The sequence below is a fragment of the Calonectris borealis genome, unplaced genomic scaffold, assembly GCF_964195595.1.
Source record: "Calonectris borealis unplaced genomic scaffold, bCalBor7.hap1.2 HAP1_SCAFFOLD_133, whole genome shotgun sequence".
Taxonomy (NCBI): Eukaryota; Metazoa; Chordata; class Aves; order Procellariiformes; family Procellariidae; genus Calonectris; species Calonectris borealis.
The window spans coordinates 117948-145908 of NW_027441520.1; the positions used below are offsets into that span (position 1 = coordinate 117948).

The 27961-nt window shown below is 62.5% G+C and overlaps 2 protein-coding genes across 7 annotated transcripts; both read left to right on the forward strand.

Moving 5' to 3' along the window:
- Positions 1-156: 156 nt before the first annotated feature.
- Positions 157-27935, forward strand: LOC142077023 (guanylate-binding protein 1-like). The gene is made up of 17 exons (XM_075139209.1): positions 157-258; positions 600-996; positions 4047-4232; positions 5920-6100; positions 7135-7244; positions 7332-7413; positions 9130-9266; positions 13032-13047; positions 23510-23704; positions 23787-23914; positions 24329-24438; positions 24754-24956; positions 25073-25315; positions 25615-25895; positions 26462-26674; positions 26799-26889; positions 27019-27935. The coding sequence occupies exons 1-17, from the start codon at positions 170-172 to the stop codon at positions 27147-27149; spliced, it is 2793 nt and encodes a 930-aa protein (XP_074995310.1). The 5' UTR covers positions 157-169; the 3' UTR covers positions 27150-27935.
- On the forward strand, positions 11721-17438 carry LOC142077022 (olfactory receptor 10H2-like). Of its 6 annotated transcripts, none has more exons than XR_012671506.1 (5): positions 11721-12417; positions 12535-13588; positions 13718-13859; positions 14013-16443; positions 16591-17438. XR_012671506.1 is itself a non-coding variant. In XM_075139207.1 (5 exons), the coding sequence occupies exon 5, from the start codon at positions 14762-14764 to the stop codon at positions 15749-15751; it is 990 nt and encodes a 329-aa protein (XP_074995308.1). In that variant the 5' UTR covers positions 11721-12417; positions 12535-12791; positions 12896-13588; positions 13718-13859; positions 14013-14761; the 3' UTR covers positions 15752-17438. The 6 variants fall into 6 exon arrangements, 5 of the variants coding, with proteins under 5 accessions (XP_074995308.1, XP_074995307.1, XP_074995306.1 ...); XM_075139207.1 differs by having other exon boundaries at positions 12535-12791; positions 12896-13588; positions 14013-17438; XM_075139206.1 differs by having other exon boundaries at positions 12535-12710; positions 12816-13588; positions 14013-17438.
- Positions 27936-27961: the final 26 nt, after the last annotated feature.

Here is a 27961-nt window from a genome sequence, read left to right on the forward strand (position 1 = left end):
ACTCGCAGTCCTCGCCCCTGATTGGTTGCGGGCAGCCCCACCCGCGGGGGTGCGGGGCCGGGCGCGCCCATCGCCCGGAGCCGGGGGGGAAGGCGGTGCGGCCGAGCCCTTTCCTGCCCCCGCCCCCCCCGCCGCACGTCCCATTGGCCGGTGGGGCGGGGCGGCGGCGATGATTGGTCTAGGCGGGGTTTGGCCACGCCTTCCCGGAAGTGTCGCTCCGGCAGCAGCGCCCGGCTGGAGGGCGGGAGGGTCCGGCCGGTGAGCGGGGGGGCCGGGGGAGGCGGCGGGCCGGGGTGGGGGGGCGGTACCGGGTGTCCACCGGGCCCAGACCCCCCGTTCGGGGGCCTGGGGCCTCGGGGACCCCCGGAGTCGGGTTCCCCCGCGCCTCAGTTCCCCCCCGCCCCGGTTCCCCCCGGGCCCCGGTTCCCCCCCGCCTCGGTTTCCCTCCAGCCCGGGTTCCCCCCAGCCCCGATCCCCCCCCGCTCCGGTTCCCCCCCGCCTCGGTTCCCCCCCCCGCCCCAGTTGCCCCCGCTCTGCCTCATTCCCCCCGTTTTCAGCCCTCCCCCCCCGTGCCTCAGTTTCCCCCTCTCTCGTTTTAGCACCCAGCGACGCACCGCAGGACCCCCCCCTCCTCGGGGAGGGGGCACCCACCCCCCCAAGGCTCTGCTGTTACCCCCCCGTCCCCCCAAAAAGACCCCCGCCCCCCCCATGCCGCTGGGCCTGGGCCGCCGCAAGAAGCCCCCGCCGCTGGTGGAGAACGAGGAGGCGGCGGGGGGGCGCGGGGGAGCTGCCGGTGAAAGCCCGGGGGTCCCGGCGGGGGCTCCTGGGGGGCCGCCCCCCCCGGGGCTCCCCCCGCCGCCCGCCGCCCTTCGGCCTCGCCTGGTCTTCCACACGCAGCTGGCGCACGGCAGCCCCACCGGCCGCGTCGAGGGCTTCACCAACGTCCGTGAGCTCTACGGGAAGATCGCCGAGGCCTTCCGCATCCCCCCGGGAGAGGTGGGGGCACCCATGGGTGCTGGGGGGGCAGGGCACCCAGAGGGGTTTGGGGGCACCCCTGGGTGCTGGGAGTCAGGGCATCCTGAGGGGTTTTGGGGCACCCTAAAGGGTTTGGGGGCACCCCTGGGTGCTGGGGGGGCAGGGCACCCAGAGGGGTTTGGGGGCACCCCTGGGTGCTGGGAGTCAGGGCATCCTGAGGGGTTTTGGGGCACCCTAAAGGATTTGGGGGCACCCCTGGGTGCTGGGCGTCAGTGCACCCAGAGGGGTGTGGGGGTACCCCTGGGTGCTGGGGGTCAGGGTACCCAGAGGGCTTTGGGGGCACCCCTGGGTGCGGCATCGGGGGCACGGGGGGGGCAGTGGGATGGGTGCCCGGAGGGGTTTGGGGGCAGCCCTGGGTGCGGCATCGGGGGCATGGGGGGGGCAGCGGGATGGGCACCTAGAGGGGTTTGGGGGCACCCCTGGGTGCTGGGGGTCAGGGCATGCAGAGGGGTTTGGGTGCACCTGTGGGGGCTGGGGGTCAGGACACCCAGAGGGGTTTGGGGGCACCCCTGGGTGCTGGGGATCAGGACACGCAGAGGGCTTTGGGGGCACCCCTAGGTGTGGCATGGGGGGCATGGGGGGGGCAGCGGGATGGGCACCCAGGGGGCTTTGGGGGCACCCCTGGGTGCTGGGGCTCAGGGCACCCAGAGGGCTTTGGGGGCACCCCTGGGTGCTGGGGATCAGGACATGCAGAGGGCTTTGGGGGCCCCCCTAGGTGCGGCATGGGGGGCATGGGGGGGGAGGGGGATGGGCGCCCAGAGGGGTTTGGGGGCACCCCCTGGGTGCTGGGGATCAGGGCACGCAGAGGGCTTTGGGGGCACCCCTGGGTGCTGGGGGGGCAGGGGGAGCATGGGGGGCTGAGGACAGGGCTCCCAGAGGGGTTTGGGGGCACCCCTGGGTGCTGGGAGTCAGGGCACCCTGAGGGGTTTTGGGGCACCCCAAGGGGTTTGGGGGCACCCCTGGATGCTGAGGGGGCAGGGGGAGCATGGGGGGGCTGAGGTCAGGGCACCCAGAGGGGTTCGGCGGCACCCCTGTGTGCTGGGAGTCAGGGCACCCTGAGGGGTTTTGGGGCTGTGGGATGGCACCCTGAGGGGTTTTGTGGCACCCCTGGGTGCTGGGGGTGGGGCAGGGCCTTGGGGTGGCTGAGGGATGGCACCAAGGAGGGGTTTAAGGGCACCCCTGGGTGCTGGGGGGGCAGGGGGAGCATGGGGGGCTGAGGACAGGGCTCCCAGAGGAGTTTGGGGGCACCCCTGGGTGCTGGGAGTCAGGGCACCCTGAGGGGTTTTGGGGCACCCCAAGGGGTTTGGGGGCACCCCTGGATGCTGGAGGGGTGTGGGTGACTGAGGGACAGGGCCCCCAGAGGGGTTTGGGGGCACCCTGGGTGCTGGGGATCAGGGCACCCTGAGGGGTTTAACGGCACCCCTGGGTGCTGGAGGGGGGGGCAGGGCCTTGGGGTGGCTGAGGGATGGCACCAGGAGGGGTTTAAGGGCACCCCTGGGTGCTGGGAGTCAGGGCACCCAGAGGAGTTTTGGGGCACCCCAAGGGGTTTGGGGGCACCCCTAGGTGCTGAGGGGGCAGGGGGAGCATGGGGGGGCTGAGGTCAGGGCACCCAGAGGGGTTTGGGGCACCCATGGGGGTTGGGGGTCAGGGTACCCAGAGGGTTTGGGGGTACCCCTGGATGCTGGAGGGGTGTGGGGGGCTGAGGGACAGGGCACCCAGGGGGCTTTGGGGGCACCCTTGGGTGCTGGGTGTCAGGGCAGCCAGAGGGCTTTGGGGGCACCCCTGGGTGCTGGGGGGGGGGGTTTGGGGGGGTATGGGGGTGCTGAGGGGTGGGCACCCAGAAGGGTTCTGGGGCACCCCTGGGTGCTGGGAGGCACTGGCAGATGGGGGGGCTGAGGGGCAGAGCACCTCAGGGTGCTCTGAGCACCTCGGGGGGGTGTAGGGGGAGCGTGGCGGGGCTGAGGGATGGGCACCCAGAGGGGATTGGGGCACCCCTGGGTGCTGGGGGTCCGGGGGACATTGGGAGCTGAGGGACAGCGACCTGGAGGGGGTTTGGGGGGGCGCTGGGGACATTGGGGACACCTGGAGGGAAGGGGGAGGGGACAAGGGGGACCCCGGGCTGGGACAGAGCGGGGGGGCTGCGGGGGAGGGTTGGAATTGGGGTGAGGGGACCCCAGGGGTGCAGGGAGGGGTCTCACGTGTCCCGTAGGGGTGACCTGGGTGCCCCCAGCGGGAGGGATCCCTCCTGTACCCTGGGGGGGACCATGGGTGTCCCCAAGGAGAGGGGTCCCATGTGTCCCCCAGGAGCGTCCCACTTGTCCCTGGGGGGGTCCCGGTGTCCCCTGGGGGGGTCCCATGTGTCCCCCAGGAGCGTCCCACTTGTCCCTGGGGGGGTCCCGGTGTCCCCTGGGGGGGTCCCATGTGTCCCCCAGGAGCGTCCCACTTGTCCCTGGGGGGGTCCCGGTGTCCCCTGGGGGGGTCCCATGTGTCCCCCAGGAGCGTCCCACTTGTCCCTGGGGGGGTCCTGGTGTCCCCTGGGGGGGTCCCATGTGTCCCCCAGGAGCGTCCCACTTGTCCCTGGGGGGGTCCCGGTGTCCCCCAGGAGCGTCCCACTTGTCCCTGGGGGGGTCCCGGTGTCCCCTGGGGGGGTCCCATGTGTCCCCCAGGAGCGTCCCACTTGTCCCTGGGGGGGTCCCGGTGTCCCCCAGGAGCGTCCCACTTGTCCCTGGGGGGGTCCCGGTGTCCCCTGGGGGGGTCCCATGTGTCCCCCAGGAGCGTCCCACTTGTCCCTGGGGGGGTCCCATGTGCCCCACGTTTCCCCGGGGGGTCCTGCATGTCCTCAAGAAGAGGGACCCTTTGTGTCCCCCCCGAGGGTCCCGCTTGTCCCCAAGAAGGTCTCACACATCTGCCAGGTCCTTTCCACCCCCATGACCATCCCAGGTGTCCCCAGGGGGGTGTCGCTGGTGTCCCCAGGTCCCCCCCCCAGGCCCTGACGCCGCTGTCCCACCCAGGTGATGTTCTGCACCCTCAACACGCACAAGGTGGACATGGAGAAGCTGCTGGGTGGCCAGATCGGCCTCGAGGACTTCATCTTCGCCCACACCAAGGGCCAGCGCAAGGAGGTCGAGGTCTTCAAGTCGGAGGAGGCCCTGGGTCTCACCATCACTGACAACGGTGCCGGCTACGCCTTCATCAAGGTGACACCGCCGGGGGGGGACGTTGTCACCGGGCAGGGGGACCTGAGGGTGCTCAGAGAGGGCCCTGAGCCACCCTGGGGCGGGGGGTGGGGGGATGTGGGGACACCCCAGAGGGTGCTCAAGTCAACGTGGGGATGGAGGAGGAGGACACCAAGGGACATCCTGGATTATTGGGGGGGGGGCGTGGGGACTCCCTGGGTGGTCCCTGAGCCATCGTGGGGTGGGGGGTGACACACGGGGACGTCGCAGATGGCGCCCAGGTCAACGTGGGGATGGGGAAGGAGGACACCAAGGGACATCCCAGACCATCATGGTGGTCCCCGAGCTGTCCTGGGGCTGGTGGGGACCCCAGGACATCCCTGACCATGGTGGGGGGACATGGGGACCCCTGAATGGTCCCTGAGCTGCTCTGGGTGTGGGGACACACACACGAGGACATCCCAGATGGGTTCCCAAGTCAACGTAGAGATGGAGAAGGAGAACAAGAAGGGACATTGTGGATTATCATGGGGGGACATGGGGACTCCTGGGTGGTCCTTGAGCTGCCCTGGGGTTGAAGGGGACCCATTGGGTGGTCCCTGAGCTGATCTGTGACTGGGTGGGGACACAGGGACATCCCAGATGGTTCCCAAGTCGACATGGGGATGGGGAAGGAGAACCCCAAGGGTCATCCTGGATTATTGTGGGGGGACGTGGGGACCCCTTGGGTGGTCCCTGAGCCAGCGTGGGGTGGCGGGGGGACACGGGGACATCGCAGATGGTGCCCAGGTCAATGTGGGGATGGGGAAGGAGAACACCCGAGTGTCATCCTGAATTATCATGTGGACCCCCAGGGTGGTCCCTCAGCTGCCGTGGGGCTGGGGGGGGACGCAGGGACATCTCAGATGGTTCCCAGGTCAACATGGGGCTGGGGCAGGAGAACTCCAAGGGACATCATGGGCTGTAGTGGGGTGTCACGGGACCCCTGGGTGGTCCCTGAGCTGCCCTGGGGTTGAAGAGGACATCTCTGACCATAGTGGGGGCACACAGGGACGCTGGTGGTCCCCGAGTTGCCCTGGGGCTGGGGGGGCACAGGAACATCTCAGCGAGCTCCCAAGTTGATGTGGGGATGGAGAAGGAGGACACCAAGGGACATCCTGGATTATCATGGGGGGATGTAGGGACCCCTTGGTGGTCCCTGAGCTGCCGTGGGGCTGGGGGGGACCTGGGGGCATCCCTGACCACGCTGGGGGGTGGGCATGGTGACCCCTTGGTGGTCCCTGAGCTGCCGTGGGGCTGGGGGGGACCTGGGGACATCCCTGACCACGCTGGGGGGTGGGCATGGTGACCCCTTGGTGGTCCCTGAGCTGCCGTGGGGCTCCGGGGCTGACACAGGGACATCTCAGAGGGTTCCCAAGTCAACACGGGGATGGGGAGGGAGGACACCAAGGGACATCCTGGATTATTCTGGGGGGGCGTGGGGACCCTTTGGGTGGTCCCTGAGCTGCCATGGGGCTGGGGGGGGGGACATGGGGACATCTCAGAAGGTTCCCAAGCCAACATGGGGATGGGAAGGAGGACACCAAGGGATGTCCTGGATTATCATAGAGGGACATGGGTGGTCCCTGAGCTGCCCTGGGGCTGGAGGGGACCTGGGGACTGCCCCCTCCCCGGGGGGGCCGTGGTGACCCCCGGGTGGTCCCCACAGCGGATCCGGGAGGGCAGCGTCATCGACCGGATCCCGGTGATCAGCGTCGGGGACATGATCGAGGCCATCGACGGGCAGAGCCTGGTGGGCGCCCGTCACTACGAGGTGGCCAAGATGCTGAAGGAGCTGCCCCGGGGTCGCACCTTCGCCCTCCAGCTCACCGAGCCCCGCAAGGCCTTCGGTGAGCCCCAACTGGGAGCACTGGGAGCCCACTGGGAGACTGAGGGGGGTCCCCATGCCCTCGCCCCCCTCCCCAGGGCAGCCCCCCCCTCATGGGGTGGGGGGGACCCGGGCACCCGGGGCTTTGCTGTCCCCCACCTGGACTGAAGGGCGGTGCCCTGGATTACTGGGAGCACTGGGAGCCCCACCAGTAAGGGCGGTGGGGGGGATCCAGGCATCCAATGATACTGCTCCCCCCCCCCAGTGGGGGGGACAGCCCCACTGCTGGGACCCCCAAAACCTGGGGAGGTGGAGGGGGCACCTTAGAGTCCCCCCAGAATGGAGGGGGACCCCATAGCCCTGAGGGGATCCCTGGGATCCAAGGGGGGGGGCTGGTGCAGAGCCAACAGCCTGGGGGGCACCCCAAAACCTGGGGGGGGGACTGGTGGGGACCCACAGTGCTGGGGGGAGCCCCAAAAGCCAAAGGGAGGCTGGTGGAGACCCCATAACTCAGGGGGGGCTGATGGGGACCCACGGTGCTGGGGGCAACACCCCAAAATCTAAGAGGGTGCTGATGGAGACGCATAGTGCTGGGGGGGCATGGGGGAGCCCCAAAACCCAAGGGGGGTCTGTTGGGGACCCATAGTGCTGGGGGGGCATGGGGGAGCCCCAAAACCCAAGGGGGGTCTGTTGGGGACCCATAGTGCTGGGGGGGCATGGGGGAGCCCCAAAACCTGGGGGGACTGATGGGAATATGTAGTGCTGGGGGGAACCCCAAAACCCAAGGGGGGGGGGCTGTATCCCCGGGGAGTGGCAGAGGGGATCCCCCAAACCAAGGGGGAGCTGAGGGGTCCCCCCATAACCCCAGGAACCCCAATACCCAAAGGAGGAACTGGGGGGCCCCCCAAGACTGATGGAGGGCACTACGGAGCCCCCCCCAAACCTTCCCCCTCCCACCCCTTGGGTCCTATGGGTGGTTTTGAGCCCCCCCATCCATGCTGGGGGGCCCCCAGTAATTCGCAGCCCCCCCTAATCCCCCCCTCCGTTACCTTTCAGACATGGTCGGCCCGCGGGCGGGCGGGGGCCGCAGCGGGGGCACCCAGCTGGGCACCGGCCGGGGCACCCTGCGCCTCCGCGCTCGGGGACCCGCCACCGTCGAGGAGCAGGTAGGGGACCCCGCGGGGAAGTGACGGGGGGGGGACGCGGGGACCCCCCCACATCCCCGTGACCCCCCTGTTGTGTCCCCCCCCCAGCCCTCCGCCTTCGAGGAGCGGGCGGTGGCCAAGGTGGACGATCTGCTGGAGAGCTACATGGGCATCCGGGACAGCGAGCTGGGTGAGCAGGGGCTGGGGACCCCCCCAGAACCCCCCCAGGACCCCCCTGGCCTGAGGGGACCCCCCCCGTGGTGTTGGGGACTCTTCTCACCCACCCCCCTGCAGGTTCCCCCCACCACCAGGGTGCTGGGGACCCCCGTCCCGCTGCAGGTTGCCCCTTTTGGGGTGCTGGGGACCAACTCTGCCCCTCCCTGGGGTGTTGGGGATCCCCCCCACCCTGGCCCACTGCAGGACCCCCCGCGGGGGTGCTGGGGACCCCCCGACCCACCCCCCTGCAGGGCACCCTCCTCCCAGGGTGCTGGGGATCCCCCTGGGCCCCTCCAGGGAGCTGAGGTCCCCCACCCCACTGCAAGGCCCCCCCCCAGGGTGCTGGAGACCCCCACCCTGCCCCAGCCCAGGCCCTGTCCCCCCCGGGGAGCTGGGGACCCTCCCGGACCCTCTCAGGGTGCTGGGGTCCCCCCCGCCACTGCAGGGACCCCCCCCGCCAGGCATGATACAGGTCCCCTGGGCTGTGACCCCCCCCCGGGGTGCTGGCTGTCCCCCAAGTGTCCCCATTGTCCCCTGAGTGTCCCCGTGTCCCCACAGCCGCCACCATGGTGGAGCTGGGCTGGGACCGCCAGGACCCCCCCCCTGAGGTGCTGGCTGTCCCCTGAGTGTCCCCATTGTCCCCTGAGTGTCCCCGTGTCCCCACAGCCGCCACCATGGTGGAGCTGGGCCGGGACCCCCCCTGAGTGTCCCCATTGTCCCCTGAGTGTCCCCGTGTCCCCACAGCTGCCACCATGGTGGAGCTGGGCTGGGACCCCCAGGACCCCCCCCCCGAGGTGCTGGCTGTCCCCCAAGTGTCCCCATTGTCCCCTCAGTGTCCCCATGTCCCCACAGCCGCCACCATGGTGGAGCTGGGCCGAGACCCCCCCTAAGGTGCTGGCTGTCCCCTGAGCGTCCCCCATTGTCCCCTGAGTGTCCCCGTGTCCCCACAGCCGCCACCATGGTGGAGCTGGGCCGGGACCCCCCCTGAGTGTCCCCATTGTCCCCTGAGTGTCCCCATGTCCCCACAGCCGCCAGCATGGTGGAGCTGGGCCGGGACCCCCCCGAGCGTCCCCCATTGTCCCCTGAGTGTCCCCGTGTCCCCACAGCCGCCACCATGGTGGAGCTGGGCCGGGACCCCCCCTGAGTGTCCCCATTGTCCCCTGAGTGTCCCCGTGTCCCCACAGCTGCCACCATGGTGGAGCTGGGCCGGGACCCCCCCTGAGCGTCCCCATTGTCCCCTGAGTGTCCCCGTGTCCCCACAGCCGCCACCATGGTGGAGCTGGGCCGAGACCCCCCCTAAGGTGCTGGCTGTCCCCTGAGTGTCCCCATTGTCCCCTGAGTGTCCCCATGTCCCCACAGCCGCCACCATGGTGGAGCTGGGCCGGGACCCCCCCTGAGTGTCCCCATTGTCCCCTGAGTGTCCCCGTGTCCCCACAGCTGCCACCATGGTGGAGCTGGGCCGGGACCCCCCCTGAGCGTCCCCATTGTCCCCTGAGTGTCCCCGTGTCCCCACAGCCGCCACCATGGTGGAGCTGGGCCGAGACCCCCCCTAAGGTGCTGGCTGTCCCCTGAGTGTCCCCATTGTCCCCTGAGTGTCCCCATGTCCCCACAGCCGCCACCATGGTGGAGCTGGGCCGGGACCCCCCCTGAGTGTCCCCGTTGTCCCCTGAGTGTCCCCATGTCCCCACAGCTGCCACCATGGTGGAGCTGGGCCGCGACGCCCGGGACCCCGACGCGCTGGCCCAGGCCCTCGACTCCCAGCTCGGGGACTTCGCTTTCCCCGACGAGTTCGTCTTCGACGTCTGGGGGGCCATCGGCGACGCCAAGGTGGGGCGCTGCTAGGGACCCCCCCTGCTGTGGGGGACCCCCAGGACCGGGGACCCCTCCTCTGGACCTGGGACGCCCCTGGGATTGGGGGATCCCCCCCACCCACCGACCGCCACGGACTGGGCCCCCCCCCGGCCCTGTCCCATGATTGGAGACCCCTCATACTTGCAAATGGGGCCCCCCCAAAAAGCTGGACCCCCCCCCCCCAAAAACTGCTGGAGATGGGGGACCCCCATGGCATCCCCCAAGGGACACGGTGCCCTCACCCCAGCTGGGGAGCGCCCCATGAAGCCCCCCCCTCACTAGGACCCCCTAATAGACCTGGGTGCCCCCGCCCCAACTCCAGATACCCCCCCTCCCCCCCAAATTACCTGCCCCCCCCATTCTCAGCCACAGCCCCCCCAGCCTGGGACCACCACTACATCCTGGGAACCCCCCAAGGGACCTGGGTGCCCCCCCCCTTTAGACTCCCCCATTACTTGCCCCCCCCCATGTCAGCCAGGGCCCCCCCCAACATGGGACCACCACTACAACCTGGGACCCCCCCCAAGGGACCTGGGTGCCACTGCCCCAAACAGAGGTGGGTGCCCCCCACCATTTCCTGCCCCCCAAATGTGGGTCCTCCCCCATCCAGGTCCCCCCCCATTCCTGGGGTGCCCCTCCATGGACCTAGGTGCCCTCCCCATTTTTTGGGACCCCCTCCTCAACCAGGGCACCCCGCCACATAGCTTGGGTGCCCCCCCCCAAACATGGGACCCCTCTAAAGCTCCCCTGGCCCTGAAGACCCCCCAATCCCTCCCTGCCTTACCCAGGGCTGTACCCCACTACCGGGGGGTGCCCCAGCCCCCCCCCATGACACTAATGCCCCCCCGCAGGGTGAGCTATGAGGGTCCCCCACTTTACCCCCCCCAGGGGGCTTTTTTGGGTGAGGGGGGGACCGGAGCAGCCCTGTGTCCCCCCAAAATATGAGACAGACCAGCCCCCCCCCCCGCTGTCCCCCCCCCCGGTGCCAATCTGAGCCTGTCACACACTGTCACCCCCCCAAAACACACTGGGCCCCCCTCCCCCCCCGTGACACGCTGTCCCCCCCCCCATCGCACTGACTACCTCGGGGGGGGTGGGGGGGGACACACAGCACAGCCCCCCCCCGTCACCCTGTCCCGTGTCCCCTGGGGGGTCCCCTGGAGCCGGGGGGGGGTCACGGGGGAGGGGGGCTTCCCTCCCCCCCCCCGCCCGGGGCATATTTTTGTATTTTACGTGTAAAGTGATTTTAACATAAACGAGAGAGAAATCGCGAGTGGTCGCTGCTGGGGGGGGGCACGGGGGGGGGTGGCCTCGGCTTGGGGACCGCTGAACTGCGCCTCACCCGCGCCCCACGGCACCGGGGGGGAGGGGCATTTGCACACGCGTGTGCCCCCCCCCCACCCCCACCCGGCGTTTGCACCGGGGCTCGGGGCTCGTGTGGGGCTCAGGGCGCGGGCAGCCCGGGGGGGGAGGGGCGGCAGCCCGGGGGGTCCCCGTGGGAGGGGGGGAGGGGCGGCAGCCCGGGGGGTCCCCGTGGGGGGGAGGGGCGGCAGCCCGGGTCCCCGGGGGGGGGGAGGGGCGGCAGCCCGGGGGGGTCCCCGTGGGGGGGGGAGGGGCGGCAGCCGGGGCCCTGGGTCCCCGGGGGGGGGAGGGGCGGCAGCCCGGGCCCTGGGTCCCCGGGGGGGGGGAGGGGCGCGGTGCTCCCGTCGGTGCTAGAGCGCCCCCGTGCGGCCGCCGGTGGCGCTGCGGCTCCGCGGTTCGGGGGGGTCCGCGGGGGGGGGGGGATGGGGGAGGGGAAGGCAAGGGGGGAGGGGGGCACTATCCCAGGAGGGGGGTCAGGGGTCAGCGCGGGGTGACCCCGGGGGGGAGGGTCAGGGTCAGGGCTAGGTTAGTGTCGGGATTAGGGTTTGGGTCGGGGTCAGGGTCAGGGTCAGGGTTAGGATTAGGGTCAGGGTCAGGGCTGGGGTCAGGGTCAGGGTTAGGATTAGGGTCAGGGTCAGGGCTGGGGTCAGGGTCAGGTTTAGAGTTAGGATTAGGTTTAGGATTAGGGTCAGGGTTCAGGCCGGGGTCAGGGTCAGGGTTAGAGTTAGGATTCGGGTCAGGTCAGGGTCAGGGCTCAGTTTAGGGTTTGGGTTAGGGCTTGGGTTGGGATTTGGGTTAGGCTTAGGGTTAGGCCGCGCCCCAGGAGGTGATCCCTCCGGCAGGGAAGGGCCTTCCCACAGGCCCCCCGGCGCCGCCCCCCCGCGCCGTCCCCCCAGCCGCCCCTCCTCCCGCGGGAGCTCCCCGCCGCCCCCCGCCCCCCACGTCCTCGCCGCGTCTCCACGTTCCTCCCCAAAAGTCGCCTTCGAGCCTGGCTTGGGGCAGGCGGAGGCGGCCAGGGTGGGGAGGGTGCGAGGGCCGGCCGGCCGCCGGGAGGGAGGTCCACGAAGTCAAGGAGCCGCGCGGGGGAAGGGGTTGGGTGCTCACCACCCCTCCGGAGACACGGGGAGGCAAACCTGGAGCTGCGTGGTCATGGAGACGTGGGGAAGGGTTTCTCCTCACAGGTTCCTCTGCAGCCCCGGGGTTAAACCAGACCTCCCTGCGGCTGTGGCTGGAGGCTCAGCCCAGCTCCTCCACCTCAGCACAGAGGTCATCTCCATCCTGGAGGTCTGTGCGGAAGGGGGGGACTCCCGGGGGAATCCCGACATCTCTGCCGGAGCCGGTGCTGCAGCGATGAAGGCACCTTCCAACAACCGCTCGCTGGGACGGAGGTGATCTTGCAGGTCCCACGGAGACGGACCCTGCTAAGCCAACCTTTGAGAAGCTCTGAGGGTGTCCTACACCTGGCAGAGCACCGGACAACTAAATCCAGTCCCAGAGAGCTTGACCAGAAGCCCTGGCTGACACTGGAGGACATGGGATTAGAGGCTTGTTCCATGCACAACATCTGCTTTTGAGCTGGTCACCCGGGCTCCCTGGGTGGTCACCGAGGGGCGGATTGGAGCCTGAGACCCTCCAAGTGGCCACCTGTATCTTGGAGATGTTTTGTGCCCCAGACTCCTTGGCCCAGATTCTTCTCCAGCTCTCTGAAGATCTGAGGAACCAGCTCAGGTGGAGATACCTCCGCAGAGGACTTGTGGAGTTAGAGGTGAGTCCTGGCCTGACACCCTGAGAAGGAAACACAAGAGGCCATGGGTTTCCACTGGAGACCTGGGTAGCCCAGCCAACCCCCTCGTGGTTTTGGGTCCATCATTGCATTTTTCAGAATTAACCTTAAAACGCAACATTAAACCATCTCAGCCCCACGGAGAGGTCCGGTGCCACCCCAGGAGACCCTGTGCTCTGTGTGACGATGGCAAGGGCTGGGAGGTGGCACCTCCCGCCTGGGCCATTCGAGTGCGGTCCTGGAGGAGAGCTGGTTGTCCCCGGCGTGCGTGGAAGGTGACGTTGTGCCAGGAGCTGCGTGCGCACCCCCCTCCCTTCCACTCTTTGCACAAAACCATGGATTTTTCGAGCTAAAAGGTCTCAACCCTTGAGGTCTTCCAGAAAGCCGAGGCAGTCCTGTCCGCAGGAGCTGCAGCAATGCTTCTCCTCGGGGGACAGCGTCACCTCCAGACCCCGTGCAGATGTTTAATCCTCTTCACGGCGAGCAGACGGAGCCGCACGTCGCCAAGCCTGGAGAAGCACCGGGATCCCCGTTGGCCCGACCCCACGTGGGACGTTTCACCTCCGGCAGGGAGCCGTGTCTCCGCCTCCCCCCAGGCTGGTTTGAGCTCCGGTGCCAGGCTGAGCTCCTACAGGTCCCTACGCTTCTGCGCCAAGGGAGCACGAGATCTTCAGCCCCTGCTGCCACCGGGGACCTCTGTAAGAGCCCGGCGTCATCTGACCTTGGGTGACGGCACTCAACCCGGTGCCCACGCCCGCCCCCGTGCCCGCACGCTATTTAAGTCCCTCTGTACGAGCCACGTTGGTGGCCGGACACCGAGGGAAAAGGCAGTCGGGATCACGGCGGGGCTGATCAGGCTGTTGCCTGGTGTGTCCGTCCTTCCTGGCAGGGCGAGTGCTCGTCACCTGCCATCGGGCTGGGTGGCCGAGTCCTGCTGAAGGTTGGGGAACAGCTTCTCCTCCCCGAAGCCTGGGGGTTGACAGCAGCAGCCGGAAAAAACAGTTTTAAAGGTATTAAGGAATTCCTACAGTTCCAAGGCCATCAAACTGCACCTCCTCTAATTTCCAGCAACCCCCATGCCTAGAGACACCCTCAGGCTGGACCTCCCGGAGCATGAGGACCCCCGGAGCAGCGTGAGCCGCCCCCTCTGAAGGTGAGTGACTGAGGCGATTGGACAAGTTCCTGCGAGAAATGCCCGTTCCCCTCTAGAAGGAGAGAAGTGGTGGGCATCCAGAGTTACGTGAGACATCCCCTTAAGAGGTAGCTCTGTTGACTCTCCTAGGGACTGCTGACCGTGCTGCTCTTCCCCGGCGTTGTCCCACCCCTTGCCCAGATCTGCTGATGGGGTGAAGGATCCAAGTTCATCCCGGTGCAGAAGCAGCAGGGTGTCTACCCCCCTCCAGAAAGCCCCAGGAGCAGCTACGGTGGGTGCAGATCCCAGGTGAGAGCAGGGGGAGCGCGGAGAGGCTGATGGGGTCTGCAGCCGGCAGCGATGAACCCAACCTTCTCGCCGCTGCGTCCCCTGACCCTGCCGAGGACCTAACGCCCTTCCTGCTCTTCTGTCTTCTTCTTTCCAGTTGCAGTCGGTGACTGCGCACGGGGGACCCAGCGCACCCCCCAGCTGCCGGGGCACAGCCCCTCAAGCAGTGGAGAAGGAGAAGATGCTGCATGCTTGACGCAGGATCGAGCGTCCCCAGGGAAATCCAGCCTTAAGAGGGGAACATCCCCACATCGGTCCTCCCACCAGGCTGCAGCTCGCCAGGCTCCTCTTCTGCCGACGTAAAGCAGCCCCCCCTGCTCTCAGGGTTGGTCCTCGCAGAGGTATTGGAGTAGCTCTGTTAGCTGCAAAGTCCTGGTGCCAACCGTCACGGAGACACCGGGGGTTGGGCTAAAGGTGACCACGGAGGTATTTAAAAGACCTGTAGAGGTGGCGCTTAGGGACCTGGTTTAGTGGTGGACTTGGCAGTGTTAGGTTTACGGTTGGACTCGGTGATCTTAAGGGTCTTTTCCCACCTAAACGATTCGATGATTCTCTGCTGTTCCTGGCTTGGCCATTGAGGGTCAGCATGGGCCAGGACTCAGTTTAATGTAAATCAGTGACGTTACCGAGGTCTTCTCAGCTGTGCCGGGACAGAAACTCTGAAGGTACGTGAGATATTGCTGGGCAAAGAAGAGGTTTGGTAGAGCTCAGACGTGCAGATCGATTTCCACCTTGTTTCTCGTGGGAGATAGAAAGCAAGAATTTAAGTCTGATGTAGGTGCCGTTTCCTCCATGGGAGGCCAAGCTGCCCGTTAAAATGTTCTGCTCTTCTCAGACAAAGCACAAATGCAAAGGGACAACCAAACCACCCCGAGAGGGTTCATTTTGACCGGGTTTTCCCAATTACCTGAGCTCCAGGTTGTGTTGTTTGTGCTATTTCTCCTCATGCACGTGGTGACCGTGGCTGGAAATATAGCGATCATGGTTGTTATCAGGGTGGACCGCGGGCTGCACACGCCCATGTATCTCTTCCTAGGTGCCCTGTCCTTCTCAGAGCTCTTTTACACCTTCTCCATCATCCCAAAGATGCTGTCGGGGTTAGTGCCGGGAACTCGAGCCATTTCTTTCCTGGGCTGTGCTGCACAAATGAATTTCTCCTTCACGTTTGGCTTCATGCACTCTTTCCTCCTGACGGTGATGGGGTACGACCGGTACGTGGCCATCTGTCACCCCTTGCGTTACAACACCCTCATGACCTCCCGTGTCTGTACGCAGCTGGTGGTTGCCTCCTGGCTGGGTGGGTGTCTCCTGGGGCTGCTGGTGACTTGCGCCGTCTTCCAGTTACCCTTCTGCCAGTCCCACCAGATCGACCATTTCTTCTGCCATGTGCCCCCCCTGCTCCAGCTGGCTTGTGCTGGTGGCGAGAAGGCTGCCATCGTGGTCAATGTCTTCTGCTTGACTGCCTTGTTGGGTTGCTTGCTGCTCATCCTTCTCTCCTACGCCTTCATCCTTGGCCGCATCCTGCAGATACCTTCAGCGGAGGGGAGGCACAAAACCTTCTCCACCTGCGCCTCCCACATCACCGTAGTGGTGGTGCATTACGGCTGCGCCTCCGTTATCTACCTGCAACGCAAATCGCCCCACGCTGCGGGAGCGAACGCTCTCATTGATGTGTCCTACACTGTCTTCACCCCCTTCCTCAGCCCCATCATTTTTAGTCTGCGAAGCAAAGACTTAAAAAATGCCCTTCGGAAATCCCTGCGGAAAAGCTTCATCGTCAGGAATGCGAGTTTCTGGCCAGGGTTTCCTTTCAGCCACGGGAGTGGTTATCAGTAGGGTTTTTTTCTTGTTTTCGTTTGACAATTCCTCACTGCTTTCCAAAAATAGCCGTACTTCCTCCAGGAAAATGAGTCATTCCCGTGGCTCTCACGTCTTTTACACTCCCTGGGGATGGCAGGCCTTGCTTGGCTGGAGTGTTTCGGTTTAACTTTTAGTGCTGCAAACTCAATATCGTGCAGAAACAAGCGTGACGGCAGCTGCGGTGCCCTCGAAGTGGAGACACGGGCAACTCCTCGAGAAGCAGCGGGTGAATCGGTCTGAGACCTGGTGCAGAAAACTGTTGTCCCCACCGTAGGGACGTCGACCGGTCTTCTAATCGTGACTTTGCCTCTTCCACTGATGACTTTGGGGCTGGTCCAAGAAGGTCTTGGATCGATTCCCTTTCGATTTGTTCCTCTTTTGACAAATTGCAACCTCAAAACCACTTGGGGACAAACACAACTTACTGCTCTGCTGTTTTCAGAGTCCCGCTTGTCCAAGGCAATTAAAGGTGGCTTTAAAAAGGTTGTTTACAATGAAAGTATTTTGTTTGATTTCACACTTCACGTATTTGCAGTCCTGTTTAGACAAAATATACGTGTGGGTGATGAAGCACCTGGAGAAGCCCTTGAGAAGCAGAGACTTGGAGGCCTCTCACGGGGCAGTCGTGAGCGTCCCAGCGCTGTTCTGGGCTTCCTAGCAGATGAAAGGTGACAGACAGAAATATTTATCCCTTACATCCGTACAGATAACTGTGGCATAAGCGCATGTTTGTTGTTTTGGGGATTTTGGGGGCTCTTTTTTGGGTTTTTTTTTGGGTTTTTTTTTAACAGCTTTCTGTTCATTTCTGCCTGCAGAGCAATCCACAGCAAGGCACGGGCTGGTCACTCCAGCTCTGAACAGGCACCAACTGTCTGTATTTTTCATTTTAAGTGGATTTTAGGACCACAAACCACTCCTCCTCCCTTCCTAACACATGCATCGCCGCAAGGGGGGGGACTGAGAGCAATGGTGGGCGTTGCTGATGGGGGTGGACACACATCCCTCTGCCCTTGGGAAGGCACTGGCGCAGGGACCGAGATACAGCCCTGTCTCTGGAGATGTCCTTTCCCTGAGACGCCGACGCTCACATGCACCTTAATGACCAATTTCCCACCCCCTCAAGGCGAATTTCGTCCTAATTTTGAAATTTTGTTTACATTTTGTGGAACTCCCAATGGACAGACTGAAAACCTCCCTGGTCCTTCAGTGGTGATGAGCAGATCCCAAGGTGTGTAACTGAGTCTGAAATTCAGACAATGAGTTTCCTTGCCAGGGAAACCAGAGGAGGTGGACACCTCCTTGGGACACTTCCAGGGTCTGACGTGGCAGCAGACCTCCTGTGTTATTTACATACATTTGCATGGCTTTGCAATCATGGGGCTCTTTCCCTTCGGGCTGGGAGGTGGATCTTCTCCTCCACACTAAGGAATTCAAAAGAAAAGGTTAAATTTTCTGGGTAGGGAAAAGGGCAGAGAAATACTGCAGAAATTCTGATGGAGTTTCAAGGGTCTTGGTGGGGCAGCTGGTGACCAAATCAGGTTGCAGGGGCTGAGCCAGGCAAGGGCTGGGACATCTCACTGCCAATATTCGGGGCGAGGACTGACAGGTGCTCTGGTGTGAAAAGGCAGAGCCAAACATCAGATAAATAATTTAGATTTCTTTTATGTCCTACATTTAAACCTCATTCCGAGTGACCAAGGAAAACCCTTTTGGGTGGAAGGCACATCTCATCCACAGACCCAAAGGCCGGCTTCTGTCCCATGCAGGACTCCGTAAAAGACTCTGTGTCCACCAGGAGCTGCTGTGGAAGCAAGAAAGGCATTGCAGAAAGGGGAAATATCCTTCATATTTATATTCTGAATATCAGAGATATTCTCTGCTGATAGATGTTTTGCAGAACTTTCCCCCCCCGTTGTCCTCAAATTGCACCCACAAATCGTTAGGAACCTCCTTTCTCCTGATGTCATGGGGGGGCACAAGTCACAAGAGGGTCTCCAAAGTCTGCAAAAGTTGAGTAAATCTCATAAAACAATGCTGCAACCAGATGGTGCTCTTTACCAAAGCGGGGGCACTGCAGGAACGCTTGGAGGTGTCACCTCCTCGCAGCCCTCGATTTTATGGCCAAGTCCAAGCAGGATTTCAGTAAAATCCCCACTTGGCCCCATTTTCACCCTGACATCATCTGCATCATCGTGAACAAGGGGAGGTGACTGATATTCCTGGTAGGAAGCGTTAAATGCAGTTGTCCAGTGGGATTTGGCAGGTGACCCCAATGAGCTCAACGAGCTTTTCTCACCAACCCTCGTTTCTCACCAACCCTCGTTTCTCACCAACCCTCACTTCTCACCAACCCTCACTTCTCACCAACCCTCACTTCTCACCAACCCTCGTTTCTCACCAACCCTCGTTTCTCACCAACCCTCGTTTCTCACCAACCCTCATTGCTTTCCAGCTGGCAGTCCTTCACCAAAGCACAGATGGATGTCGAAGGCTCAGGCCTGAGCTTAAAGGAGCTCCTGGGACCATGGGCATGGGGTATGGGTGGGGGTCTCCAGCCGAGGCTGGTGAGGGCCATTAATGGAGGTGGTGACCCACCAGAGGAAGAGCAGCTCAGGAGGAGCCCTCAGTGAAGACGTGAGGTGCAGGTGCTGTAAGGAACGGAAACGTTTGTCAGTGAGTCCTGGCGTTTGTCTCAAGGATTGCTTGGCTAAGCAGAGCCGCTGCAAAGTGGGAGAAACTGAACTACAAAACATTTGTCTGCGTACCTAAGAACTACAAAAGATCTGCTCAGAGATAAGAGCAGCTGCGAGGCCACCGAGGGCTGCGGTTTGCAGGGGATGCGCTCCGAGCAAGGCTCCGTGTTGCCTGGGAAGGTGGCGACTCTGAGACGGCGCGGATCCATGGTGGTGACTATTCTTGCAACTCTACCCCGAACGCTTGCTTGATTTCTGTCTTTATTCTAATCTATCCTATCACTACTCATTCTTACTTTTGATAATAGAATTTGTTTAGGACATACAGTATCGCTACTAACTTTTCCTTTTGATAATAGAATTTATTTAGGACATACAGTATCACTACTAACTTTTACTTTTGATAATAAAAGTTGTTTAGGACATATGGCATTTGACCTGGTTTGTGTCTTCATCTCGCTCTTGGGATCACATCGAAACCTCCCCCGATATTGGATCAGGAATTTAAATTGACAGGATCCCTCGAGCCGAGAGTGCCGCACTGTTTTACGTGAGACCTCTCAGGAGAGGCAGGGGTGCGGGGCTGTGTTTGTAACTTAGGAGCTGCCTTCCTGAGACGACCGCTTCCCCGCTTTGTTCTGCAAATACGCGAAACCTCTCGGGAGGGTGAAGGGGGGCGGGTTGGTGTTCGAAACTTGTGCACTTCCTTCCTGAGACGACCGCTTCCCCGCTTGGTATAGAGATGAGTGATACTAAAACTGTCCCTTCGGGGAGAGAAGTTCTGTTTGAGTTTTTGGAGAGACGTAATGCACGACCCTCTGTGCCCGGAATGGACTGGGCTCAGGGAAATTGGTATAATTTGCAGAGTGTGGTTGATCGGACGAGTGCTTTGCAAAAGGATGCGAGAGTGAGATCTGGAAGAGGAAAGCGATTGTTTGTGCTGTTCTTGGTGCCAGTTCAGCCGCTGCTGTGGAGGCGAGGGAACGTTGTCGCGTTGAGGAATCCCTAATTGTTGAATCCCTCCAAAACCTCGTTCGGTCCCTTCAGGGGCAAGTGGCGGAATTAAAGGAACAGCTTGAAGGAGAGAGAGACCAGGTGAAACATCTACGACTTGCAGGCAGCGAGAGAAAAAGTAGAGAAATTGGAACCGCTCTCGCTGCGACCCTTGGTTAAGACCGAGTATATTTATGATGATGATCAGGATCAGTTCCCCTAAGTTACAACCAAGGAGGTCCCCTCTACTGCCCCCGAGTTGGCAAAGTTAAAAAAGGATTTTGGCCGAACCCCTAGGGAGTCGGAGACGGAGTGGGTGTGGAGAGTGTCGTTATCTGGGGGGATCAGATTTTGTTAAGTGAAAGGAGGCAGAGGGGTATTGGGGACCGGGAGTATTTTTAACTCCCGGGAATTACCGCGCCCCTTGGTCTTTAACCCAGCAGGCACCTATTGGGCGGGGGTGTGAACCCCTTGGAGAGGGGGGACCCCCTCGCAATCACGGTTGATCAGTTGGTGGAAAGTGTGCAGAAGGCAGCTTGCTTGCAGATGATGTATGATCGGAAGTTGGAGCCTAGGCAGGAGTCCCCGATGCTGATGCCTGTAGATCCTGAGCGAATGACTCCCCTTACGAGGGGACTCCCCGATTCCTTAAAGCCGATGGGTATACAGTTACAGGGAAAATACAGGCAGTGCCTCAGAGCGGAAGAGTTGCGGCTGCTTTAGAAGGACTGACACCCGATCGGCACCGCCGGTCCCCGGATAGGAAGATGTGGACTTGGGGGGAGGTCGCCCAAGAATTGATCAATGACGGGCGCAAGTATGGCCCTGTAAACCTTCCGGCCATTGAAACAGACTCTAGAGGCCTGAGGCGAGCTGAAGTGAAAATGGTTCCACGCCCTGAGGGCGATGGAAAAACACCCCTCGCTAAACCACCTGGAGAGAGGGACATCCCAAAGAAGCGCAGCAGTCTGTGGGCAAAGGGGTGGCAAAAGGGGATCCCGCGTGACTTAATGGATGGATTGCCGACTGACAAGTTAGAAAAACTGGTGTCTGAATGGCCCGATAAATCGGCAGATAAAGACACGGGTTCTAAAAATACCACCCCGAGTGCACCTTCTTTAATTGATTTATCAGAAACAAATGTCCCCCGATTTTCGGCGGAAAACTCGATCCTTCGCCCTCCAATGGTGAGCCGGGGCGCGAAGGTTGGTTATATATCAGATGGCTCACTGGAAATGGCCGGGGTGACTTACTAATTACAAGCTTTGTGGGGCCAAAACAAATCCCGGTCACAGTTTTAGTAGATACTGGGGCTCAAATTTCAGCTATCAAAACAAAGGATGCTCCTAACTGTGGGGTTAAATTTTCTAAACAGAGGCTGTTTGTAGCAGACGCATTTGGCAATGTTCAGCCACAGGCGTTAGCAACAGTCAACCTACGATTGCTGGGAGAAGGTATTGCCACCACGGTGGAAATGGTTGTGGGAGAATTCCCACTCAACCTCCTGGGACTTGATGTTCTGATAGGGAGAACCTGGACTGATAATAAAGGCAGACAGTGGTCGTTTGGCTCTCCCACAATAGACATTCGGCTGCTACAGCCGCGCCGCCACTTCCCCCTTCAAAGCTTACGAATGTTAAGCCTTACCCCATACCCTTGGGGGCCAGAGAGGGAAGAACGCCTGTGATAGAGGATTTAAAAGAACGGGGCATTGTGGTTCTGGCCCACTCCCCTTTTAAGTCCCCGGTGTGGCCAGTACAAAAACCCAATGGCAAGTGGAGGCTGACCGTAGATTATCGCAGACTTAATGCAAACACTGGTCCGTTGACAGCCGCGGTACCGACTATTGCTGAGCTTATAGCTACAATCCAGGAACGAGCCCACCCGATCATGGCGACAGTGGACGTTAAGGACATGTTTTTTATGGTCCACCCACAACCTGAGGACCAAGATCGCTTTGCTTTTACTTGGGAAGGGCAGCAATTTACTTTCACCCGACTCCCGCAGGGATATAGGCACTCCCCCACGTTAGCCCCCCATGCGCTGGCACAGGAGCTGGGAAGAGTTCAGGTAGAGAAGGGGGTCAGTATTTACCAACCCATTGATGATATTCTTGTGGGAGGGGATGAGGTAGAAAGGGTTCAGACAACCCAAGATAATATAATTTCCCATCTGGAAAGTTTGGGACTGAAATTCCGCCTGAGAAAACACAAACACCCTTGAGTGAAGTAAAGTGTTTGGGGATCTGGTGGAAGGGAGGAATGACATGTGTCCCACCTCGTTTGTGTCTTCATCTCGCTCTTGGGATCACATGGAAACCTCCCCCGATATTGGATCGGGACAAAAGCCAGCTCAGGTCGGGTGACTGCTGCGCTGGCACTGCTTCTTGTGAGGCTTCTCCTCCGGTGGTTCGGGTGGTTCCTGCTATAGCCATCCCCGTAACATGCAACTCAAACCCTGGCTTACAACAACTTAAGGGTATTTCCATTACAATCTCCACCCCTGGTCCCTTTGGACCAGACCATCGGGTTTAACATTGCAACGCACTCCCCCCCTTGCCCTGCTCCAGCCTGGACCTACCCCAGACCGCAGTCCCCTGGGGGGGTTCCTGCCCGGCCAGCGATGGGGTTTCCTGCTCCCTCCTAGCCCCACTTTCACTTTCGCTCTCTGACACACCCTCGTTTCCCGGAATAGGAGGAGAGGGGCCGGCCAAGGGCACGGGATAAACGGCAGGGCAGGACCCTGGCTGCAGCAGAGCTGTTGCAGCCCAGGGCGGGTGACGAAGACGACGGTGAGTCCCTTCCCCTAATCCCCCCTGCGCACCCCACGCGAGCAGCCCGGGGCTTTGGGGCTGGGAATGACTCCTGACCCCAGGCAGCGACAGGGACCCCGCCGGGTGGGAGGAGGAAGAGGTCCAAAGGTCTGCTGGGGCTCTGGGATGGAGCAAGGGGAATGGGTGGCTGGAGCCTGCCTTCACCCCCGAGGCTCTGCGTGCAAGTTAGGACTCGCCTGAGCTTGCACCCTATGGCCTCACCATTCCTCTCCTGCCCACGGCGCTGGCAGCGCCGTGGCACGAGGGGCAGCCTCCTGTCCCCAGGGGCGACCCCTCGCTGTTCCTGGAAGCGGGCAGGGCTTGTGAGGTCCCGCCAGAGGGTTCCAAGCCCAGAAGCGGGCAGTGCCGTCGGAGCTCCTCGCTGCCGGAGCAAGTCCCCGGGTGTCTGGGAGGTTGCAGTGGGGCAGCTCCTGGCTGTGGGCACGGCAGGAGCCGTTGTGCTGCCTCCACGTCCGTGGGGTTTAGCGGACCCTGGCAGGGGCCGGGCGATGGCTGGGGCTGTGCAGGGGAAGGGTCCGGATTCGGTGAGAGCCCCCCTGCCGCTGGCAGTCTCCCCAGCGGGGCAGAAGGCGAGGAGGGGCGGGCGCTGAGCACTGGAGTGTGGGGAGGGGGTCACCCACCACCGCACGGGAGGAGGCGAGGAGGGAGGGGAGCCTTGCGAGGGCAGCACAAGCGTGTCCCTGTGCGGGGCACAGGGGGGGTGAGAGGGCGTTTGATGGCGTCGGGCATAAGAAATTAATGAAGAAATTAATAAGAAGCTCCCGAAGCTTCGATTTCACCCCCCAACCTCTCTTTCCTTAGCGCTGCTGCGGCTCTCCGGTCATTCCTCTTGCCCCGCAGCCCTGCCGGAGGCCGTTGCCATGTCCCACACCCGTTCTCGCATGGTTCACCCCCAGCAAACTTCCAGCGGGTGTTGAGGACACACTGCAGAGGACTCCCACTTTCCCACTGGGCTGTCAGAATCTGAGCTGTTCCTGTTGCAAGGCCGAGGGGAAGGGGCTGTGCACCTCTTGTGAGCGTCACCGTTGTCTTCACAGCAGCGCTTGCGAGGGGCCAAAAGAGGAGGCGCAGTGGAAGGAGTTTGGTGCAAAGCGCGATTTGCTTGGAAAAAGGAAGCAGGATGCTAACGACTGTCCCTGCTGGGACTGGGGGGTGTCCCCACCTTGCTAACCAGCCCGTCTCTCCGTCTCCTTTGCAGGCTGCGTTTGCTGCCAGCCATGGCGTCCGAAATCCACGTGCCGGCGCCTGTCCGCCTCATCGAGAACACGCGGACGAAGGGGCTGGTGGTGCGGCAGGAGGCCCTGCAGGTGCTCTCGGAGGTCACCCAGCCGGTGGTGGTGGTGGCCATCACGGGGCCGTACCGCACGGGCAAGTCCTACCTCATGAACAGGCTGGCTGGCCAGAGGAAAGGTGAGGGAGGTCCCGGCCCTGCATGGCCAAGGTACCCGGGTTTGCCCACTCTGCAGTTACCGCCCTTGCGTCCTCCCCACAGGTTTCTCCCTGGGCTCCAGCGTGCAGCCCCACACCAAAGGTATCTGGATGTGGTGTGTGCCTCACCCCTGCCAGCCTGGACGCACCCTGGTGCTGCTGGACACCGAAGGGCTGGGCGACGTGGAGAAGGTGTGGAGGAAGCAGAAGCTCCATTTGGGCGTTCCCAGCACTTTGTGGGAGCTCTTGAGGGCCCAGCCATGGTGACCAGAGTGCAGGTGTTCCCACCGCCTATGGTGGGAAGAGGCCATGGGGAAGGAGGTCGGGGTAGACAAGTTGCCAAATTCCTCCGCTTTTCTGGAAAAGAGCAGCAGAGCGGGAATGAGGAGCTGAGGGAGCACTTTGGTAGAGGTCTCTGGGACCCTGGGAGTTAGGAGCTGAGGATCAGCCCAGCTTCAGAAAGACGTGGTGATGGCATGGGATGGGTCTCTCCAAAGCCTGATCTTGCCATGGCCCGTGGGTTGGGGGCATTCAGGGCCTGGGGATCTGGGGCTTTGCTCATGCTTAGGGAGTCCTGTTGATAAGCGCCAAGGGTCGTTGTTGCAGGGCGACACCGAGAACGACACATGGATCTTCGTGCTATCCGTCCTGCTCTCCAGCACCCTGATCTACAACAGCAAAGGCACCATTGACCAGCAAGCCATGGAGCAGCTGCAGTATCCTTGGTGGGACAGAGGCCCCAGGGATGGCCTCCTCTCCCTGTGTGGGGGGCTAGGGGTTGACAAATCCCAGTTCCTCAAGCAGCTGCAGAACCTTCTGGTGGTGCCCGGTGACGTGCTCTGAGTCCTGAGGAGTGCCACGTCGTGGACCTCAGGGCTGAGGGTTTTTCTCCCTCCTCCTTCTGGTGGTTCCAGGCTGTTCCCTGTCCCCGCAGGGTCTCCTCTCTTCCCCATGAAGTGCTGAGCGGTTGCAGGATGGCGATGCCCCTGCGTTCAGAGCTGAGGTCCCTCTTTCCTTAGCCAGCTCCCTAGCTATGTGATGAAGCTGACTGAGCACGTCAGGTTGAAGGCAGCAGCCGAGAAGAGTGAAGATGAACTGGAGGATTCAGAAAAACTTGTCCGCTTCTTCCCGACGTTCGTCTGGGCTGTGCGGGATTTCACACTGCAGCTGGAGGTGGATGGGAAGGAAATCACTGAGGATGAATACCTGGAGAACGCCCTGGAGTTAAAGGCCGGTAAGGGAACGGTGCCGTGCTGCCGGAGACGTTCAGCCCCGGACACAGCAGCCTTCCGGTGTAATTCAACAACAGCCCGAGCCCGGTGGACTTGCTCCGTCTCCTCTTCCCCACAGGCAGCAGCCCGGAGGCCCGAGGCTACAACGAGCTCCGGGAATGCATCCGCCGGTTCTTTCCCGCTCGCAAGTGCTTTGTTTTTGAGCAGCCGGCCAGCAGGAGGGACCTGGTCCGCTTGGAGGAGCTTCCGGACGATGGGATCAACCCCGAGTTCCAGCAGCAGGTGGAGAAACTCTGCAGCCACGTCTGGGAAACGTCTCCAGCCAAGGCCATCCCTGGCGGGCGCATCGTAACGGGGAGCCGTGAGTCCTGCTGTCGAGAGGGCTGGGTGGCCAGCAGCTGGTGGGGCTGTGCCTGGGGAAGGACCACGTGCAGAGCCGGAGGGGCAGGTGGGGAAAGGGAGAGCTTTTCTGCCGGCTGCCGTCCCTGCCTCTGGATTTGGGGCTCCCGCACGTTGCAGGCGGGGTGGGAAAGAGTCAGGAAAAGAAGTTCCGGAAGAGTCCGGCAGGGAGGCAGCAGGGATACGGCAGGACCCAGGGCCGAAGGGGAGCCTGCGTTTGGCTCAGGCTGCAGCTCTCTCATGCCTGGTCCTCCTTGGCAGTGCTGGGGAAGCTGGCAGCGACCTACGTGGAGGCCATCCGGAGCGGGGCAGTGCCGTGTCTGCAGAGTGCGGCGCTGGCCCTGGCAGAGGCTGAGAATGCAGCGGCAGTGAAAGCGGCTGTGGCGTTGTACCGGGATCTGATGGAGCAGCGGGCGCAGCTGCCGACGGAGACCCTTCAGGAGCTACTGGGGCTGCACGCCCAGTGCGCGCGGGAGGCGCTGGAGCTGTTCGTGGCACGGGCATTTGAAGATGGCATCCGCTCTTTCCGGGCAGAGCTCCGAGTAGGTGGTCCCCAGCCCAGCCGGGGTTCCCCAGGGACACCACCACCCCCTCAGCTTTGGGGAAAGAGCACGGTCCTGGGGGGCAGGGGTCTCCCTGCCCCCTGCCAGAGGACGCTGCCGAGCCCTCTCCAGAGGGGCCTCGGTGCCCACGCCTGCTCTCACGCGCTGCAGACTGGCAGTTGTCCCCGAACCTGCCGCGGTTCCGAAGCTGTGCTGCAATGGGGACGGAGCTCAGCCCTGCCCCCTCTCCTGCTGCAGCCCAGACGCATCTCTGCCCCGGCTGGAAGCCTGGAGCCTTCCACGCTTCCCCTGTCCTGCTGAGTGGTTCTTGCCCCTGTGTTTTGGGAAGCCCGTGGGCCCTCTCACGCTCTCTGCTCCCGTGCCCCTTGGCCCAGAGACGTCCGTGGGCACAGAACGCCCTCCCCATCGGTCACCTCCCGGCTGATTACCCCACAGACCGGAGAACCCAACCTCCATGTCGGCCTGGCTTGGTTTGTGCCTGGCATGAGAGCGGTGGATGCAGCTCCGCCTGGGCTGATGCCTTCCCCCCGCATCTTTCCGGACAGCGCCAGGTACAGGCACTCAAGGTGAAGTTCTGCAGGGACAACGAGCAGGCGTCCCGTGACAAGTGCGAGGCTGCTCTCAGGGACCTCTGCCAAGACATGGAGAGACGAATCGCTGATGGGGACTACAACGTGCCAGGGGGTTACCAGCTCTTCCAAGGAGACCAACAGGCACTGGTGGAGAAATACTGGGAACTGCCTGGCAAGGGGGTGAAGGTAGGACCAAGAGCAGCTCCCCTTCAAGGGGAGAGGCTCCATGTCCCATCCCCTTCCCCCAAGAAACCATTTCCCCCCAGCTGCCGTTTCTCCTCTTGACTCCTCTTCTACCGGTGGTCCTCAGGCTGCTGCTGTCCTGCAGGAGTTCCTCCAAAGCAGAGAAACCCTGGCCAAGTGCATCCTCAAGACAGACCTCTTCCTGACAGAGCAGCAAAGTAACTTCTGGGCTGGAGAAATGCCACTGCCTGTAGAGGGCCAAGCTTGAGGGAGGGGGACAAGAGCACTCTTGGGGGCTTGTGCGCTCAGCTCCTGCCCTTGCAACACCTCTGTTTCTCTGTCGCCAGGTGAGCAAGACCAGTACGAGAGAGCTGAGCGGGTGAGGGCGGCCCGGAGGATGATGGAGACCGCAGCATTGATACTGATTAACTTGGGAATCGCAGTTGCTACTCGGAGACTACCAAGATTTCCTTTCTAAGCCCTGTCGTGGTTTAACGCCAGCCAGCAACTAAACACCACACAGCCGCTCGCTCACTCCCCCCCCTCCACTTAGCCATCCTCTGCGGAGTAGCTCTTCCCACCCTGGACCTTAGCAAGGCTCTCCTCACTTTGAACCTGTGAGGAAGTTCTCCCCACAGGGCTGTTGTGCTCTCTGCTCGCTCACGCCCTCTCAGTGCTGCTCCCTCTTTCCTTTCTTCAGACCAAAAGATCCCCAAGTGCCCCTTCCTGACCCGTCTCTGGAGGAGGAGGTGGCTGTAGAGGGTTCACGGGAGGTGTGTGTCCCATCGTACTGGTTTTGGCTGGGAGAGGGTCAATGTTCTTCCTAGCAGCCGGTGGGGTTCTGTGTTTTGGATTGGTGACCGAACCAGTGCTGCTGACACCCCCCTGTTTGAGCTGTGGCTGAACAGCGCCTGCACAGCATCAAGACCTTTTCTGTTTCTCATCCACCAGCGAGTGGGCGGGGGGTGGGCAAGAAGTTGGGAGGGGACCCAGCCGGGACAGCTGACCCCCGCTGACCAAAGCGATATCCCAGACCCTAGGACACTGCGCTCAAGCAATAAAAACTGGGGGATAGAAGGAGGCAGGGGGATGTTTGGAGTTAGGGTGTTTGTCTTCCCAAGCCACCGTTACGTGTGATGGAGCCCTGCTTTCCTGGAGGGGGCTGAGCATCTGTCTGCCGATGGGCAGTAGGGAATGAATTCCTTATTTCGCTTTGGTTGCGCACGCAGCTTTCGTTTTACCTATTAAACTCTCTTGGTCTCGACCCACCAGTTGTCTCATTTTCACCCT

What these genes read in the sequence shown, in the direction of transcription:
- LOC142077023 (XM_075139209.1), top strand. Translation starts at nt 170, where the DNA reads ATGATTGGTCTAGGCGGGGTTTGGCCACGCCTTCCCGGAAGTGTCGCT. An exon ending in CATCCGGGACAGCGAGCTGG is followed by an intron (nt 7,414 to 9,129) that starts GTGAGCAGGGGC and finishes ATGTCCCCACAG; the next exon opens with CTGCCACCATGGTGGAGCTG. An exon ending in CAAGCCATGGAGCAGCTGCA is followed by an intron (nt 24,439 to 24,753) that starts GTATCCTTGGTG and finishes CCAGCTCCCTAG; the next exon opens with CTATGTGATGAAGCTGACTG.
- LOC142077022 (XM_075139203.1), top strand. Translation starts at nt 14,762, where the DNA reads ATGCAAAGGGACAACCAAACCACCCCGAGAGGGTTCATTTTGACCGGG.